Source organism: Aethalodelphis obliquidens, unplaced genomic scaffold (genome assembly GCF_003676395.1).
Source record: "Aethalodelphis obliquidens isolate GAN/ISIS:26980383/991018 unplaced genomic scaffold, ASM367639v1 scaffold7, whole genome shotgun sequence".
NCBI lineage: Eukaryota > Metazoa > Chordata > Mammalia > Artiodactyla > Delphinidae > Aethalodelphis > Aethalodelphis obliquidens.
In genome coordinates this window covers 4,558,105-4,572,965 of record NW_020837951.1, presented here as the reverse complement: position 1 = coordinate 4,572,965, position 14,861 = coordinate 4,558,105, and the positions used below count along the sequence as shown (strand labels likewise).

Below are 14,861 nucleotides of genomic sequence, written 5' to 3'. Positions count from 1 at the left end.
TCAATTCTTATTTTTTATAGAGCCAGAAAGGACCCTGGTACTCAACTGGATTGAATATGCACAGTTATGGCTTTTTGAATTTTTAACATGGTCATAATGAAACTGCATACACAATTTTGAAGCTTAACACTTCGAGGCTTTGGAATCAGGTGCATTTGGAATCGGGTCTCGGCTCTGCTACTGGAAAGCTTGGCCCAGTTACTTACCTTCTGTGAACATCACTTTCCTCCAGCTAATGGAGATAATGACCGCGAGGAGTCAAGGAGACAAGGCGCCGGGTGAGGGGTGTGGCGCGGGGCCTGGTTCCCAGGGGCAGCTATTGCTACTCAGCCCAAAACCTTGTCTGGACTTCACAGAGGCGAAATGATTTGAAGCCAGCTAACATCAAAGCTGGAACCGGAAGGGCTGCTGCCTCCGGTCCAGTGAAATTGCCGCCTATGCTAATTTGCCTTTCTGCTGTCACACCTGGGGCTAAAGGGACACTGCAGAGAGTGGGTGACAGTTGTGCAGGCCCTGAAGTATGAACAAAAATGTGTTCCTGTTGAATGACTGCTGAGCGTCTGCGAGCCTGAGGTGCAGGCGGTGTGGGGAGGGCACGAAGCTGCCACGAAGGCTGATCTTGCGGACTCCCAGAAGAGGCCATTTACTGTGAAGGTCAAGCACACTGGGACTCCGTGCCACACCTGTCCCTTACAGGCAGGGTGACCAAGGGCAAGTCGGGCCACCTCTCGTGCCTGCTCGCACAGCCGCAAGACACGGAGGGGCCCGCTGAGGAATGAAGTGCGACGACGATCCGTGGGAGACACGCGGCCACGGGCCATCAGCCTTCGTTCTCCTCAGAGGCGGTGCGGTGGAGAGGGTCCTGTGAGCCCTTCGAGCCCTGCCCTCAGATGGAGCTTCACGTGTGCTCTTCCCAGCTTGCACGTCACCCTATAATGATTCAGATCCTTATGTATCTGGACTGTGCCAGTTCGTATCTGGATGCAGCAGGTTGCAGTGACCTTGGAGTTTTGGTAGACTGATCCGGCGGTGCATCATATACAGACCACCAGACACCGTTCTACAAACTAGCCAGTGCTGCCCATGGCCGGAGCAAAACGCCCAGAGACGGGACCACAGGTCGGTGTTTGGCAACTGCTACGGGATCCCACAAATAAGGCTAATGCATCTGGTAACGAAGCGGGTTTGCCGTTGCCAAGGTAACCCTTCTTCCACACTGAGCAGGTCACTCACTACCTCCGCGTCTGTCCCCGTGTGTTCAGATGGCAAGTTGTGAAGAGTCTAGGGGTGCACTGTGCTTCCCCAACGGGGACCAAGGAGCGCTTGGAAAGGAAGCCGCTGGGCTGGACCACCCAGCTGGCTGTCACCCTTTCAGGAAGTGCCCTTAGAGATGCTGTCACAGCCCATCCCCTCGTGGGGGCTGCGTCAGCGGTCTTCTCTATCTGTTCTACTGCAGTCGCCTACCAAGCTGTATGGCATTGGGAGAATTTCTAGTTCACTACGGTGAGGCAAGTCGCAAAGTGGGAGGCAAGTGGAGGAGAATAGCAAACGTATTTCATTCTGCTCTGCTGCTGACTGCTATCCAACGCAAACGTAACAAATCTGGTAGTTGAGACGTTAGTTACACTGGCAGACCAGGTGAGCTTGGAAGGTGGGAGAAGCTGATCGCTTGCAACCTCACTGCCCTGGGCTTGTGCAGGGAGAAGGCACCCTGAGCCTGAGCAATAGCTGTGTCTAGGAGGCAGCGGAGGCGAGCTGACCAAAGGCTCATCTGCACGAGGAACCTGGACTGGACACAGCACCCCCTGGCCCGGCGTAAAGCACGTGTGTGGGAGGTGAAGTGGGGAGCACACTATCTGTCACTCAGACAAAGGCTGCATGGATGAGCTCTGCTTCTGGGGCAGGGATACAGTTAAAAAAAAAAAAGAAGCCAACCATATATACACGTGTCCACAAATGTTATTTTCCAGGTACAAACAAGGTAAAAGTTTACTGTGTAGGTGTCCTTAAGGAGCCTGCTGTACTTGAAATGATGTTTTTCAAAGTGTAGTTAGAAAGGGGTGGGGAGGGAGGGAGAGAGGGGCAGACAAGCACCTATAGGAGGTTCAGGAACAGTTTTTCTTCAGTACAGAACCAAGAACCTTCCTCTCTGTACTAATGACAAAGTAAGATGAGGAAAAAGTGGATGATCCCAGTAAGCACTTATTTATTGAATATATAAGCGTATGTGTTACGTGAAGCACTGGGCAAGGGCACTACTTCAGAGGATCATGTAACTTCAGAGCTGGCAAGTTTTAAAAAGTCATTTTCTCCAACTCCTCCATTTTCTAAGGGGTAAACTGAAGCCTAGAGAGGTTAAGAGGTATCAAATACGGCTCCTACCTTGAAGGAGGTGATACAACTGACATATGCCTGAACTAACTGGAGGGTGGTACACGGCGCTTTACCATGTGGGGCTCACCGTGTACCTGAGAAGTTTTGGGGAGAAGAGTGCTGCGTCGCTGAGCTGTTGGAACATGCTTGGTTGGGCGCCTGTCCATTTTACCCCACGTTTTGAAAGGTGGAGTTGGTTGTATAGACGAGCACTCCCCAGACGACGTCCCATGAAACATTCCCCCAAGAGATGTTCTTAGATGTGACCTGGAAAACACGTTCCCCCAAGCTTTTCCCTGACACCTGGGAGGTCTTCCCCCGAATAACGCGGACACCCCCTTGGCTCTATGACAAGGACTGGGGCGTGCCCACGGGGCTGTAGTTTCCTCCTCTACCTAAGAGCCCTGCAGTACAGCCCAGGCAGGTAGGTGTCTCAGTCTCATTCTGAACAGAAGGAAGCTGAGGTTTAGCACAGCTTCGAGGGCAAGGTCACTACTGTTCTGCACAGGGCCAGGCGCCTGCCTCTTGCTGTTTCCCCTTCTCATGCCCGGTCCATGATCCCGCAGCAGCGTCTCTAAATCACAAGACACGGCGACCACAGAGCCTTGGACCATCTAATCCTCAAACCGCCGGCCATACTTTCTGGAACTCTGGTAAGTGGCTCAAAACCGTGCTTCACAAGGCTCCTGGCTTCCCTCCCAAATGGCTTTATACTCACACTCTTGACCTCATCTATAAGATGCCACTAACACACTTGCTTTGTCTTTTTAGTGGTTTTTTTTTTTTTTTAAGTGAGCGCTCTGAATTCTGCACAGCTGCTAGGTATGTGCAGCCCTGACAGAATCGTGCTGGGCGGAATTGTTCTCCTGACAGCAGGCCTCTCAGAGCTGCAGCAGCAAGGACTGGGGCCTAGAGGTTCAGAGGGAAACCGGCTGCTGCTTCTTTCTAGGAAAACTGTAAAACTGGAAATAGCCAAGAGAAAACGGAGACAGACCAACCCTGAAAGGCTGAAACGCTGGCCAAGCTGAGGGAGCGAAGATAAACTCGCTGTCATGGCTGGAAGAGGAGGTCACTGGTGCGAGGAGCTGGGCAGTAACCCAGTCGTAACAAGAAAATGGGCTGCGTGACTTGGAAACCAAGAGGTCAGACGGAGGGAGCATCAAAGATAAAACTGAAATTCCTCTACGCTGAAGGTCACCTGTTTTTTGCTCAATGGGGTGGCTCAGTTACGCCTCTGCTGATAAAATGCAATGCAACGTAGTGTGATACAAGAAAGAGAAAATCAAACTGGAAAGCGACTCCCATGGATGGGCTAGATTTGAGACGTGAAGTTGTTACAGCCTCAAGATGTGAATTATATCTTCCCTTTTGACAAAGACCTAAAGTACGGCAGATAAGCTGACTTCAGGTTCTGCTACCAACAAGTTAGAAAATCAACTTGCCAGCAAGGCAAGCAAGCACGGGAGTTACGTGTAAGGACTCTGGGGGAAGCAAAGACCTGAGTGTAGATCTCAGCTCTGCCCCCTCCTGGCTGTGTGACTTGCGGCAGGTTACCTGGCCTATTAAGCCCCGGCTCTCTTGCCTGTAGGACCCAGGATAAGGCTACTGTGGGGAGGAGATGACATCAGACTTGTGAAGGGCTTAGCACTGTGATTCAAACATGGCCAGCACGCTATCGCTACCCGCGGTCATGCCGGGTGACTCCCTCCTTGCCCTTGTCATGGGGCACAGGCAGCATGGGGAGGGGGCGAGGGCCAGGGCTCGGGAGCCTGAGAGACCCAAGGTCAAATTCTGCCTCTGCCATGTACAAAGCAGCGTGGCTCTGGGGAAACCAACTCATGTGAGCTCTGGCTTCCTCGTCTCTAAGATGGAACCCTTTATAAGGACTGGGCAACCACTGCTATTAAGTGTCCAGGGGAGTCACTACTGTCACTCGCTACGTGGTAGCAACTGCTGTACCACTGCGGTAATCCTTTCTAACAGTTACGAAGCACGCCGCCTAATAAGATAGGCTCATTTTTCTTGAGGTGGCTTATTCCCTTGATGAGTACATTTGCATCATTTCCTAAGGAGCCATCAGTGTTGACAATCTGGGCACTTCTGATCTTCCTGAACCCATTCCTCTCTTCAAAAGTCACAACTGCCCTGGTGGGAGTGGAGTTTCATCAGAGAGGTCTTACTCATTCTCCAAATTCGTTTTCTTTTCTTTTCTTTTTTTTTTTTTGTGGTATGTGGGCCTCTCACTGTTGTGGCCTCTCCCGTTGCGGAGCACAGGCTCTGGACGCGCAGGCTCAGCGGCCATGGCTCACGGGCCCAGCCGCTCCGCGGCATGTGGGATCTTCCCGGACCGGGGCACGAACCCGTGTCCCCTGCATCGGCAGGCAGACTCTCAACCACTGCGCCACCAGCGAAGCCCTCCAAGTTCGTTTTCATGACAAGGACGGATTAAGAAATAAGTTTCCATTTCATACGATAAATAACAACTTCCTCACAGCCATCCTCTCTCAGCTGGCTTCATGTTCCCCTCAACAACAACAAAATTCACACACAATGTAAAGAAGCAAAAAGACAACAGAGAAAAGCTGTGCTTCCTGACCTTGGTTTCTGGCTACCTTACAGGGTTTCCCTTGCAGTGTCATGAAAAATCCCCCAAACCATCAAAACAGAATTTAGTTCATTTTCATTTATAAAACATACATTCAAATATATAACATAAACCCCTCTGGGAAAAAGCAGAATACGACGCCTGTATAAAAATAGGGCATCGAGATTCCAAAAAGATGTTGGGAGAATGAAGTGGGATACGGGTTAGCTGACAAAAGGAGAAGCTGACTACTGTTTTCTCCAATATGCTGAAAACGTCAAGTTTCTACTAAGGGATGTGATGCGGAATCCCCGTCAGCACACACACCCTTCACTTGTCCCCTGCCCTGAACACGGCAGCAAGGAAGCCACCGCACTCAACGTTCCCGTCTTGCAGGACATGCCTGCTGCCCGGAAAGCAGCTATTTTCTCTCCTGGGCGGAACCAGTTGGCCCAGGGGGAGGAACTGGGTCTGGTACAGAAGGTTCTCCCCATACTGGCTAGACCACGTAAACTGCCTCCTTCCAGAGTCTGGCCTGGAGAACATGGAGAAGACTGGGAACCGAAAATAGCACTCCTCTGAGAGGGAGGCCATGTAGCGAGAGAGGGCGGAGGAACGAAGTGCTGGGGAAAGGAGGAGGGGAGACAGACGGACAGACGGATGCCCTGGAGCCTGGAGCTGCCTTGCGCTGCAGACGGCTTGCTTTCCGGTCCTCCCCCTCCGTCCACCCAGCAGGTACTTGTCAACGCATGTCATGTGCAGGCTAGGCGTCAGGTACACAGAGGTAAATGAAAGAGAGCTTCAGACAGCTAACAGTCCCGGTGCAGGAGACAGGCAACAAATAAATATATAAATAAAAATGTATAATTTGCCAAGAGTTTTAAAGGAAATAAACAAAAAGGGGAGAGCTCAAAGAGAGATTATTTAGGCAATACCTATGTGCGAAAAAAATGACATTTAGATCAGATGATTCAATTATTCGTTTGTTCACTGAATGCACTCCAGTATCTCTTGGACACTCACTATTGTACCAAGCCTCGGCCTAAGGATTAGAGATGGAGCAGTGAACAAAACATCTCAGAAGGGTGCATTCTTGTGGGGGGGGTGAGCAGACAATAGAGAAACAAAAATATATCATCTGTGTGGGGCTAGGAAGGCAATAAAGCTGGGTGAGGGGGTAGGTTCACATGCGGTAGAAACCTATTATGTAAGGTGAAGCCAGGCCATGCGGGGTGCTGGGGCAGCGGCCGGCCATGGGAGGAGCCTGGCAGAGGCCTGGGCGGGAAAGACCCGAGAAAGGAGGAGGAGGCCGGTGGGGAGGGCAGGAGAGAGGCAGGCGCCGGGCAAGGGCAGGCTGGCGTGCTCGTGAAGGGCAGAGGCTCTGACAAGAGGTTAGCTGCATCCGGGGTGAAGTGGAAGCCGCTGCAGGGTTTTCAGCAGAGAAATGACAGGTTTGATGTGTGCTTTAAAGAAACATGTCCTTGGCTGCTTGGTGGAGAGATAAAGAGAAGAAACAGGGAGACCACGAGAGGACGATGACAGCTTCGACTGGGGCTGTGGCGGCAGAGGAGGTGAGACGCCAGTAGATTTCAGATAGAACGAAGATGGAATTGAAGACAGGATTTGCTGACAGATGGGCTGTGAAGTGAGAGAAAGGGGGGAACTAAGGAAGCTTGTAGGTTTCTGGCTTGAGCACCAATTAGATGGTTTTGCTATTTACTGAGATAAGATGGGGAAGCAAAGGGGTAAAACAGGGGGCAGGGAAAATCACTTCTCTTTTATGAAGTCTAAGACACTTCTGAAATGTCTCAGTGGAGAGATGTTAAATGGGCAATTTGGAGACTGGGACTCACGGCTGAGGTCTGGGCTAGATAGTTCAAGTTTATGAATGATCTTCTCAGGCCCTCGTTTTCAGGGCTGTCTGGGTGAATTCAGATGACCTGAAACCTCACCCTAAACCCACGCAACTGAGCAGCATCATCTGGGCTCTGAGGAGCTCAGGGGTGTTCTTCCCGGAAGAAGGTGGGTCTGTGGACTTAAACAGGAACCATCCCATCGACGGGCGATTCAAGTCCAGGTGAAGGTGATCCCCGCATAGATCTGCCACTTGCCACCTGCATTAGAATGGGACCACGGTGCCCTCTGGCACATGTGACCCCATTACACCTCCACTTCTGTCGATACCCTGTTAGGCAGCGCTTGGCTTTTTAATATTTCGACTGTAGGATATGTGCCAACTTGACCTTGATGTAGAAAATTTTAATTCAAATCAATACGTGGCCAAGGTCACTTTAAAATCCAATTAATATGAATGGGAAAATATGCCCCACAGTTCTGTGAGCTGAAAATGGAACACTTGCAAGTTAACAGCAACAAAAGACACAACCAAACAAGCCTGTCTGGGTCCTTCTGTGTTTGATAATGCAGCTAGCTGTGTCCTTAAATACAGGCAGGTCTTAGAACACCGAAAAACGTTACATGGTTTGGGCTTCAGTTTAGGGGAGCTTAAAATTAAACTGTAGGTTCTTTTGAAGAAAAACATAAAATGTACTGAAAACTGTGAATTCCTATAACCTGATTTTAAATAAATTAAACCCTGGACTTCAACTCACCCAGGAATCCCTAGAGAGATCTAAGGCTTTGATAGAGTTTGAATAGTGGCAATTTGCATTTATACAGAACACCTTCCCAAAACTGCTTGCAATGATAACCATAACATAAGGGGAAACTGAGGCAGATTTTTCCGAGACCTACTCCTACTAGCAAAGGCAACCAGGGCTACAGGTCGCTTCCTCCTCAGATTTACCACCTTTGCCCCCACACTTACTCCTTAGTGATTTTAGAGAATTGCTTACTCTACACCAAGAATCAGAGACTCAGGCAACAAATGATGAGGACATTATGACGACTAGCTTCTTCCAGGTTGTTCTCTCCTCCTTCAGCTTCATTGCTATCCCGTCTGGAATCCCGGCTTTCCTACCCCTAAACCAGGTTAGAATAGACTGTAAATCAAGCATCCATCTAAAAAGATAAAACTGCTTTGTAACTTTGAGGAACGACTGCAAATTATGTAACATTGGAATGAAGTATTAGGGGTGCCAGTGAAATATCATGAACCTATTTCTCAATTGATTTTATATTTGGATATTAAAAAAAAAAAAAAGGCTGCTGCAGGGATTGGAGCTGAGCTGTATGAGGAAAGGCCCACTTTGGGTGGCCTTTTCAGCATCCCAGGGAATGCTCATGGATTTGAGGTGCAGATGTCCTGCAACACGGGGCTGAAAAGAAAGCTTCAACCTGAATGCTGTCGGCTAAGGTCACGAGGCAGCCGTGTGAGGGCGTGTGTTCACCTCTCCAGACTGCACTGCGGCAGCAAATGAAAAGCAGCCCAGGTCTCTGCAGCTAAAGGACAAGCTGCTGCCTGGCATGATGTCTGCTCTGTCCTCCCCTCGTGGACTGGTTCAAAGGACCGTCTTGCACTCTCCTTCATTCAAAAATACTACAAACCAGCAGCCTTCCCGTCCATCCGTCCCTCTCCCCACCAAGCGCCAGTTACCTCATCTGTTGCTAGCGCGAATGCTCTTCACACACTCATTATTCTTTAATGATGCCTGTTTGTAAATAGCAAGATGGGATGCAATTAAACCATGAGAGGCTAAATAAACACACACACTAATTAGGATCTTTACAAGAGATTTTTTTTTCATGTATAGACTGGAATTTACCTTTCATTAATCTAACTTAATTGCAATAGTGCACCAATAAAGAGTCAACACAAATTAAGTGCTCTAAATTATCTCCCCATATTAAGGGTGAGCAAGCGATCCTTCCTTTGGGTACCAAGCCCTGCTCTGCAGCAGGAGGGAATGAAACGAGAAAACAGCACCGCTAAGCATCAGGAGGAGGATTTCGGCAGTAAGACGGGCGTCACAGCACTGTCACGAGGTTGCACTTCAGGTGCCTGAAGTTAATGAGGTCAGGGTCATAGGTTCACACTGCAGCCTTCGCCCCTCATGAGTCGACTAGCTTTGCTCAGTTCGGAGGTAGCAGACATCACCCCTCAACATTTGTCAGCTTTCTGTCACTGGTTCCAAGACAGAAAGAGTAAAGGTTTGGATCAATCAGTTCAAATCCATTCCCGCCCCTAGAATAATAATGCCCAGAAACATTTGCTCTGTGGCAAGGCAGTACACAGCAGAGATTTCTGCACGAAAGGGACGTCTGTTAAGTGCAGGAAAAGAAAATTTCTGGTGTTTTGACCTTTGATTCTAGAAGGCGTGAAGGGTTATATACATTTGGCAACTAAACTGAACCGAAGCAGAATACGATGGTGTAGCAACATTAGACGTCTTTTTTGCAAAGGCCTCGGAGTACCAACAATTTATTCATTCAACAAATATTGACTGAACCCCTCCAGGTAGCAGGCACTGGCTGGATCAGGCTCAGGAAACTACTTTAGGAAAAATGTCACTCGCTCCAGAACTCTTTTCACCTTGTACATATTGTATTTGTCCTTCCCTGATCACTGCTGCTAAGTCATGTATCATCTTCCTCTTTGTCAAGCACAGACATGCACGGACGCACAGAGGCCCCAGCTTCCCTCCTGCTTCCTAACTGGGCCAGTGGTGCCACTAGCCTGGGGACTGCGACTCTGAAGAAAGCCAGGTCCTGAGAGGTCCAGAGGAGCAAGAGGGCTGAGGCAACTACCCTGAGGACCTGGGACTCTACATTCAGCTACATGACCAAGACAGCCTCAACCAGATTCCCCAGTTCCTGATTTTAAAATAAATACTTGGGATGTTCTCCATGACATTTCCCAAACTGTATTCCATGAGAAGGGGTCTGTGGCCAAATACTTCGGGGAAACTGCGTAGACATCATCCTCCTCTTGCAGATCCACAGTGTACAAGGGCGTATTAAAGGCTCTGGAAAGGACTGCAGTGAAGGAACCTGCTTAACTAGCTTTGTTTAACCAGTGAGTGCTCCTGAAACTTACTGTGCACATCACCCTCCTTAAGAATTCGTGTCGCAAGAAGTCCCCGTTGGGAAACACTGTTATATTACTACCAGAAAAGAAATACCCTGCCTATTCAACCAGTCCCCAGCAGCCTGGATCCTGTTCCTCCAGTTTGATACTACACCTCAGCTCACTCCCTGCCTGCCTCCCTCCCCGCAGGTAGAAACAGCAAAGGCATCGCAGACCCCAGAGCCTGGAACCCACAGGGCCTGGGCTCACTGCGCACCAGACCAACAGAGTTCCCGATGATGGAAAACAGCTCCCTGACAGACTGTGGATAAAAATTTATCAACCCTAAGATGTTTAACCGTTCCCAGTTCAAGAACTTTCAAAGATTCACTCAAATTCATTTTTAGGGTTACATTATAAGTCTCTGAAAATCCTACTCTTGTAACAGCAGTACCGACAGCCCTCACTTAATCACTCTGGTAGATCATATTTAAAAACAAAATAGAGCTAAAAAAATTCATTCCATGTTAGTGAGCAGATGTCTAGCCCATTTGCAATTAATACGACCCACTTCCATACAATCAGACTGCTTAAAATTCCTGGAACAAGATGTAAAACTGAAGATGCAAATGTTCTGATTTTAATGAGAATGAATGGAAGCTATAAAACCCACTCTCCCTTTGAGGGTAGGTACAATCTACATATAAGTCCCAACTGCACACTAAATTTATCAACAAAACAATCATTTGATAAAGCCTGTGTGAAAGAAGAAAGCAGAACTGGGAAAGTCAGGAGTATATTTGGAAAGCATTTCCTACCAAGATTAAATGTTATCAAAGCCATCATTCTTTTAAGGAGCTTTCAAGAAAACTTGACTCATTTCAGTACATTTCCCCCAGTTACCTACACGTACTAGGAGATTCTTGTACTCCTTTGAGTCCATGAGATCTTGTCAGTGGACAGTGCAGAGGGTGACAGAAAAGACCATGACTTTGGTGCTTCCTGGATCACCCTTCAGATCCCAGCTCCATCACTATGACCTTGAGCGAGTTAGTTACCCTTCTGAGCCTCAGTGTTCTGTCTATACGATGGTGATAACATCTTGTGTGGGTGTGAATATCAAATCAACAGGGGTGTATTAAAGACCCAAACAGAGTTCCAAGCACACGGCAGGCACGTGAAGCGGCAGCGATGATTAGAAATACTATATTCATGGTGGCAGGGGCAGACTTGTCTAGGATCTAAAGAGAAGTCTCAACTTTCACTTTTCTTTCTCCCTGCTTGGAAGGCCCTCCTGTCGGCTTACCGAAACCTTACCCCTTCCTCGATGGTCCAGTTTGGAAGTCTCTCCTGCGGTCTGTATTTTCACTAGGCAGCAGTGGGTTTCTCAAGGTGTGGACCCCACAACTCCATCTGAATCAGACACCCCACCCCTGGTCACCCTATTGGCTCTGGGCCGGAACTGACATTCCCAACAAGCACCAGAGCCTAGCCGCTCTCTGAACGCTGGGGAGACACCTAACTCGGGCGATGCTCGGTCGGCCTCTGTTGAATGAAACAGCAAAAACCAAGAACTTGAACTCTCACAGCACTTACTTGTGCCCCTTGTCTTCATTCATTTGTTCCATAGCTATGAAGGGAGTACCTCCCCTGTGCCAGGCACAGTTCTAAGCCTGGAAAGTTGACAAGGACCACGAAAGAACCGGACGACATATCTTCCTGGGGGAATGCACAGTTCCGTGGGAGATTTGCTCCAGGAGGAGAGTAGAAGGGCAGGGGACAGGCACGAACACTCCTTTTATCTTTCGTGACTGGCACAAGCCCTGTGGAAACCAGACACTCAGAAACGATTTGATGACAACCATGAACAAAATCAACAGGGTAAGTCTTCAAAGGCACAATAAAATTCTTAGAGATCTGGTAGCAGTTTGGAAACATCCAGAAATGACAAGGCACGCAGTAACGCAGAAAGAACGTGTACTTTGGAGGCAAATTGACAGAGTTTAAACCTCAGCTTTGTTACTTATTTGCTACGTGCTTAGGGCAACTTATCTTGCCTCTCTCTGTGCCTTACCTACCTCAGAGGGCTGATGGGAGATTACACTGCAAACAGCACATATGTTCATTGAATAAATGTTTACGGGGCACTCAGCATGTGCCGGGCACTGTTCTAGGCACTGTGGATACAGCAGTGAACAAAACAAAGTCCCTGCCTTCAAAGAGCTCGCCTTGTGGAGGGTGGAAATTGACAGTAAGGTAATACATAACGTGCCATATGGTGAAAATGCTATAAAGAAAAACAAAGCAGGGTAAGGGACAGAATGGCAAGGGGTGGGGTAGGGTGCTATTTTAAACAGTGCCATCAGGGGAGACCTAGAAGCTCTTAGGAAGTGAAGGAGAGAGCCAGGGGCAGAGGGCACAGTTGGTGCCAAGGCCCCGAGGCCGGAGCAGGCCTGATGTGCTCTGGGAGCAGTGAGGAGGTCAGTGTGGCCGGAGTGGATTGAGTCAGGGGGCAGTGGTGGGAGATGGGGTCGGGGAGGAAGGGGACCGTGTAGGGTCTGACAGATCGTGGTAAAGATACCTCTAGGTGCGATGGGAAGCTGGTAGAGTCTTCTACGCAGAAGAGTGACATTTCAAAAGTAGTGCTCTAGCTGCAAAGTGATTACAGTGTGTGAAAGGCTACAGAGGTGCAAGGGTGGCAGGAGGCTGCAATCAGCCAGGTGAGAAGGGACAGCAGCTTGAACTGGGGTGTCGAGTGGAGTTGGTGAGACGTGAGTAGATTCTGGATGTATTTCTTTCCTTCTTTTTTTTTTTGACTTTTTTTTTTTTAAATTGGAGTATAGCTGATTTACAGTGTTGTGCCGGTCTCTGCTGCACAGCAAAGTGACTCAGTTATATACATACAGACATTCTTTTTTATATTCTCTTCCACTAGGAGTCTGGATGTATTTCTAAGGAAGAACACACAGAATTTACCAATGGATTGGCTGTGAGAGAAAGGAGAGGCAGAGGCCACTCCAAGACTTCTGGTCTGGCAACAGGACGAATGGAGTCATCATTTCCTAACACGGGGACCACTGCCCACGCGCAAGTGGCAACGTCAACCGGCACCTGGGCCTGAAGTCTGGGGAGAGACCTGGGTGAGGATGTAAACCTGGGCTTCAGCAGCAACTATTTAAAACATATTTAAAATCCTGGGATGGATGAGATCACCTAGGGAGTACGGACAGAGAAGGGACCAGACCCAAGAACTGAGCTCGGGACACGCCAATGTTCTGGGAAGAGGAGGAGGAATCTATAGAGAAGACTGAGAAGGAACAGCCAGGGGAGTGGGGGAAGCTCCTGAATAAGTCGCAGCTAATATTATGAATGTTAACTTTAAGGCGAAACCCAACAAAGCCCCTACTTCAAAATTCTGTTTGACAATCCTCACGTCTCTGTAGTTGAACAAAATGGAGGAATAATGGACACCCTATAAAATAAGCATGATCACCGAGTAGTCACCTTACAAGCAGACACAGAGACAGTCACTATGAAATTTTAACTATGCATATTGAAAAACATAGTTCAAGAACGAGGAGAAAAAGGACGGTGAGAATTCTCATCTATGTTTAAGAAACAGGTCCCACATTATTGCAAAGGGTTTTTGAACAGAGACAAAGACATTTTTCTTATGTTCACAGTGTTTATGATCAACAGTCAACATGGTTATTAAGCCATGAACAAGGCCCATACAATTTCATGATCTTCAACAAATGTCTAGCAGAAATCACTGCCATCCCCCCCCTCCACGCCCTGCCCCCATCCTGGCCGTCTGAGCTCACCAGCGGCTGGCCTGGCTCCAAGGATTAAGTAAGCAGGTGATCTCCACAACAACCCCACGAGAGAGCTCCATTTTACACGGGGAGGAAATGACAGCACAGAGACAGTCAGTGACGACCCAACATCACATGGCTAGAATCGGCCAAGCAAGGAACTGAACCCTAGCCGTCTGGCTCCAGGTCTGCTTAGGAGCTGGGCTGATTATGATGGTGATGAGAATGACGTCAATCATTACTCCTGTAACTACATACAGCACAATCAGTTAAATTAATTTTAATTAAAATTCAATATAATTTACATAATTAAGAATACTATAGACCATATTAGTATAAACTCATGCTCATCTTTTAATTCAATTGCCAACCGAAATGGATTGGGTATGTCACTTTTATTAGAATCGAGCAACTGTTTTGTCTCAATGCACAGACACAATGAAAAGATTAAATGGAGGAAAAATCAACTGCATAGATTGGGATTAGGGAACAAAGTAAAATACCAAGATAAACTGCTTTTAAAATCAGCTGAAGATTTAATGCAGCTCTGTAAAGTTTCGATTATTTGCACGCTTGGTCTATGCCGTGTAAATCTGGGCTAATGAGATTCAATTGCTGTGCATAAATCCAAAGCAGGACAACCTGACTGTCTAAAGAAAAGAGCAGCTTGGACTCCTGTGCTAGTAACTCTTCAGAACAAAGATCATGATTCGGGAAGAGTAACATCATTTTTGCTTCACATTATTGATTGCAGGGGGTATTGAGAGAAATGGCTCCATTTGGTCAAATATAAGCTCTGAGACAAGTGCCAGGGCGCCAAAGAATCTACTGATCAGTATTACTGTTCTTCTAATAACAAGACCAACAATGACAATTTATTTATTTATAATTTTATTTATTTATTTATTTTTGGCTGCATTGGGTCTTTGCTGCTGCACGCAGGCTTTCTCTAGTTGCGGTGAGCGGGGGCTACTCTTTCTTGTGGTGCGCGGGCTTCTCATTGCAGTGGCTTCTCTTGTTGCAGAGCACAGGCTCTACGCGCACGGGCTTCAGTAGTTGTGGCACGTGGACTCAGTAGTTGTGGCTCGCAGGCTCTAGAGCACAGGCTCAGTAGTTGTGGCAC

General features: G+C 48.1%; 1 protein-coding gene across 2 annotated transcripts in view; it reads right to left on the bottom strand.

Annotated features, from left to right (window-relative positions):
- The window catches only part of MED27 (mediator complex subunit 27), a 198,668-nt gene that overhangs the window by 34,773 nt on the left and 149,034 nt on the right, over positions 1-14,861 (bottom strand). Inside the window, exon 5 of one of the 2 annotated variants that reach the window (XM_027104466.1) lies at positions 13,962-13,988. The exons of the other annotated variant lie outside the window; for it this stretch is intronic. Within the exon in view, the coding sequence (XP_026960267.1) occupies positions 13,977-13,988 (12 nt within the window). The 3' untranslated portion in view covers positions 13,962-13,976. Of the gene's footprint in view, positions 1-13,961; positions 13,989-14,861 lie in introns of those variants that run through there. 2 annotated transcript variants of the gene reach the window in all.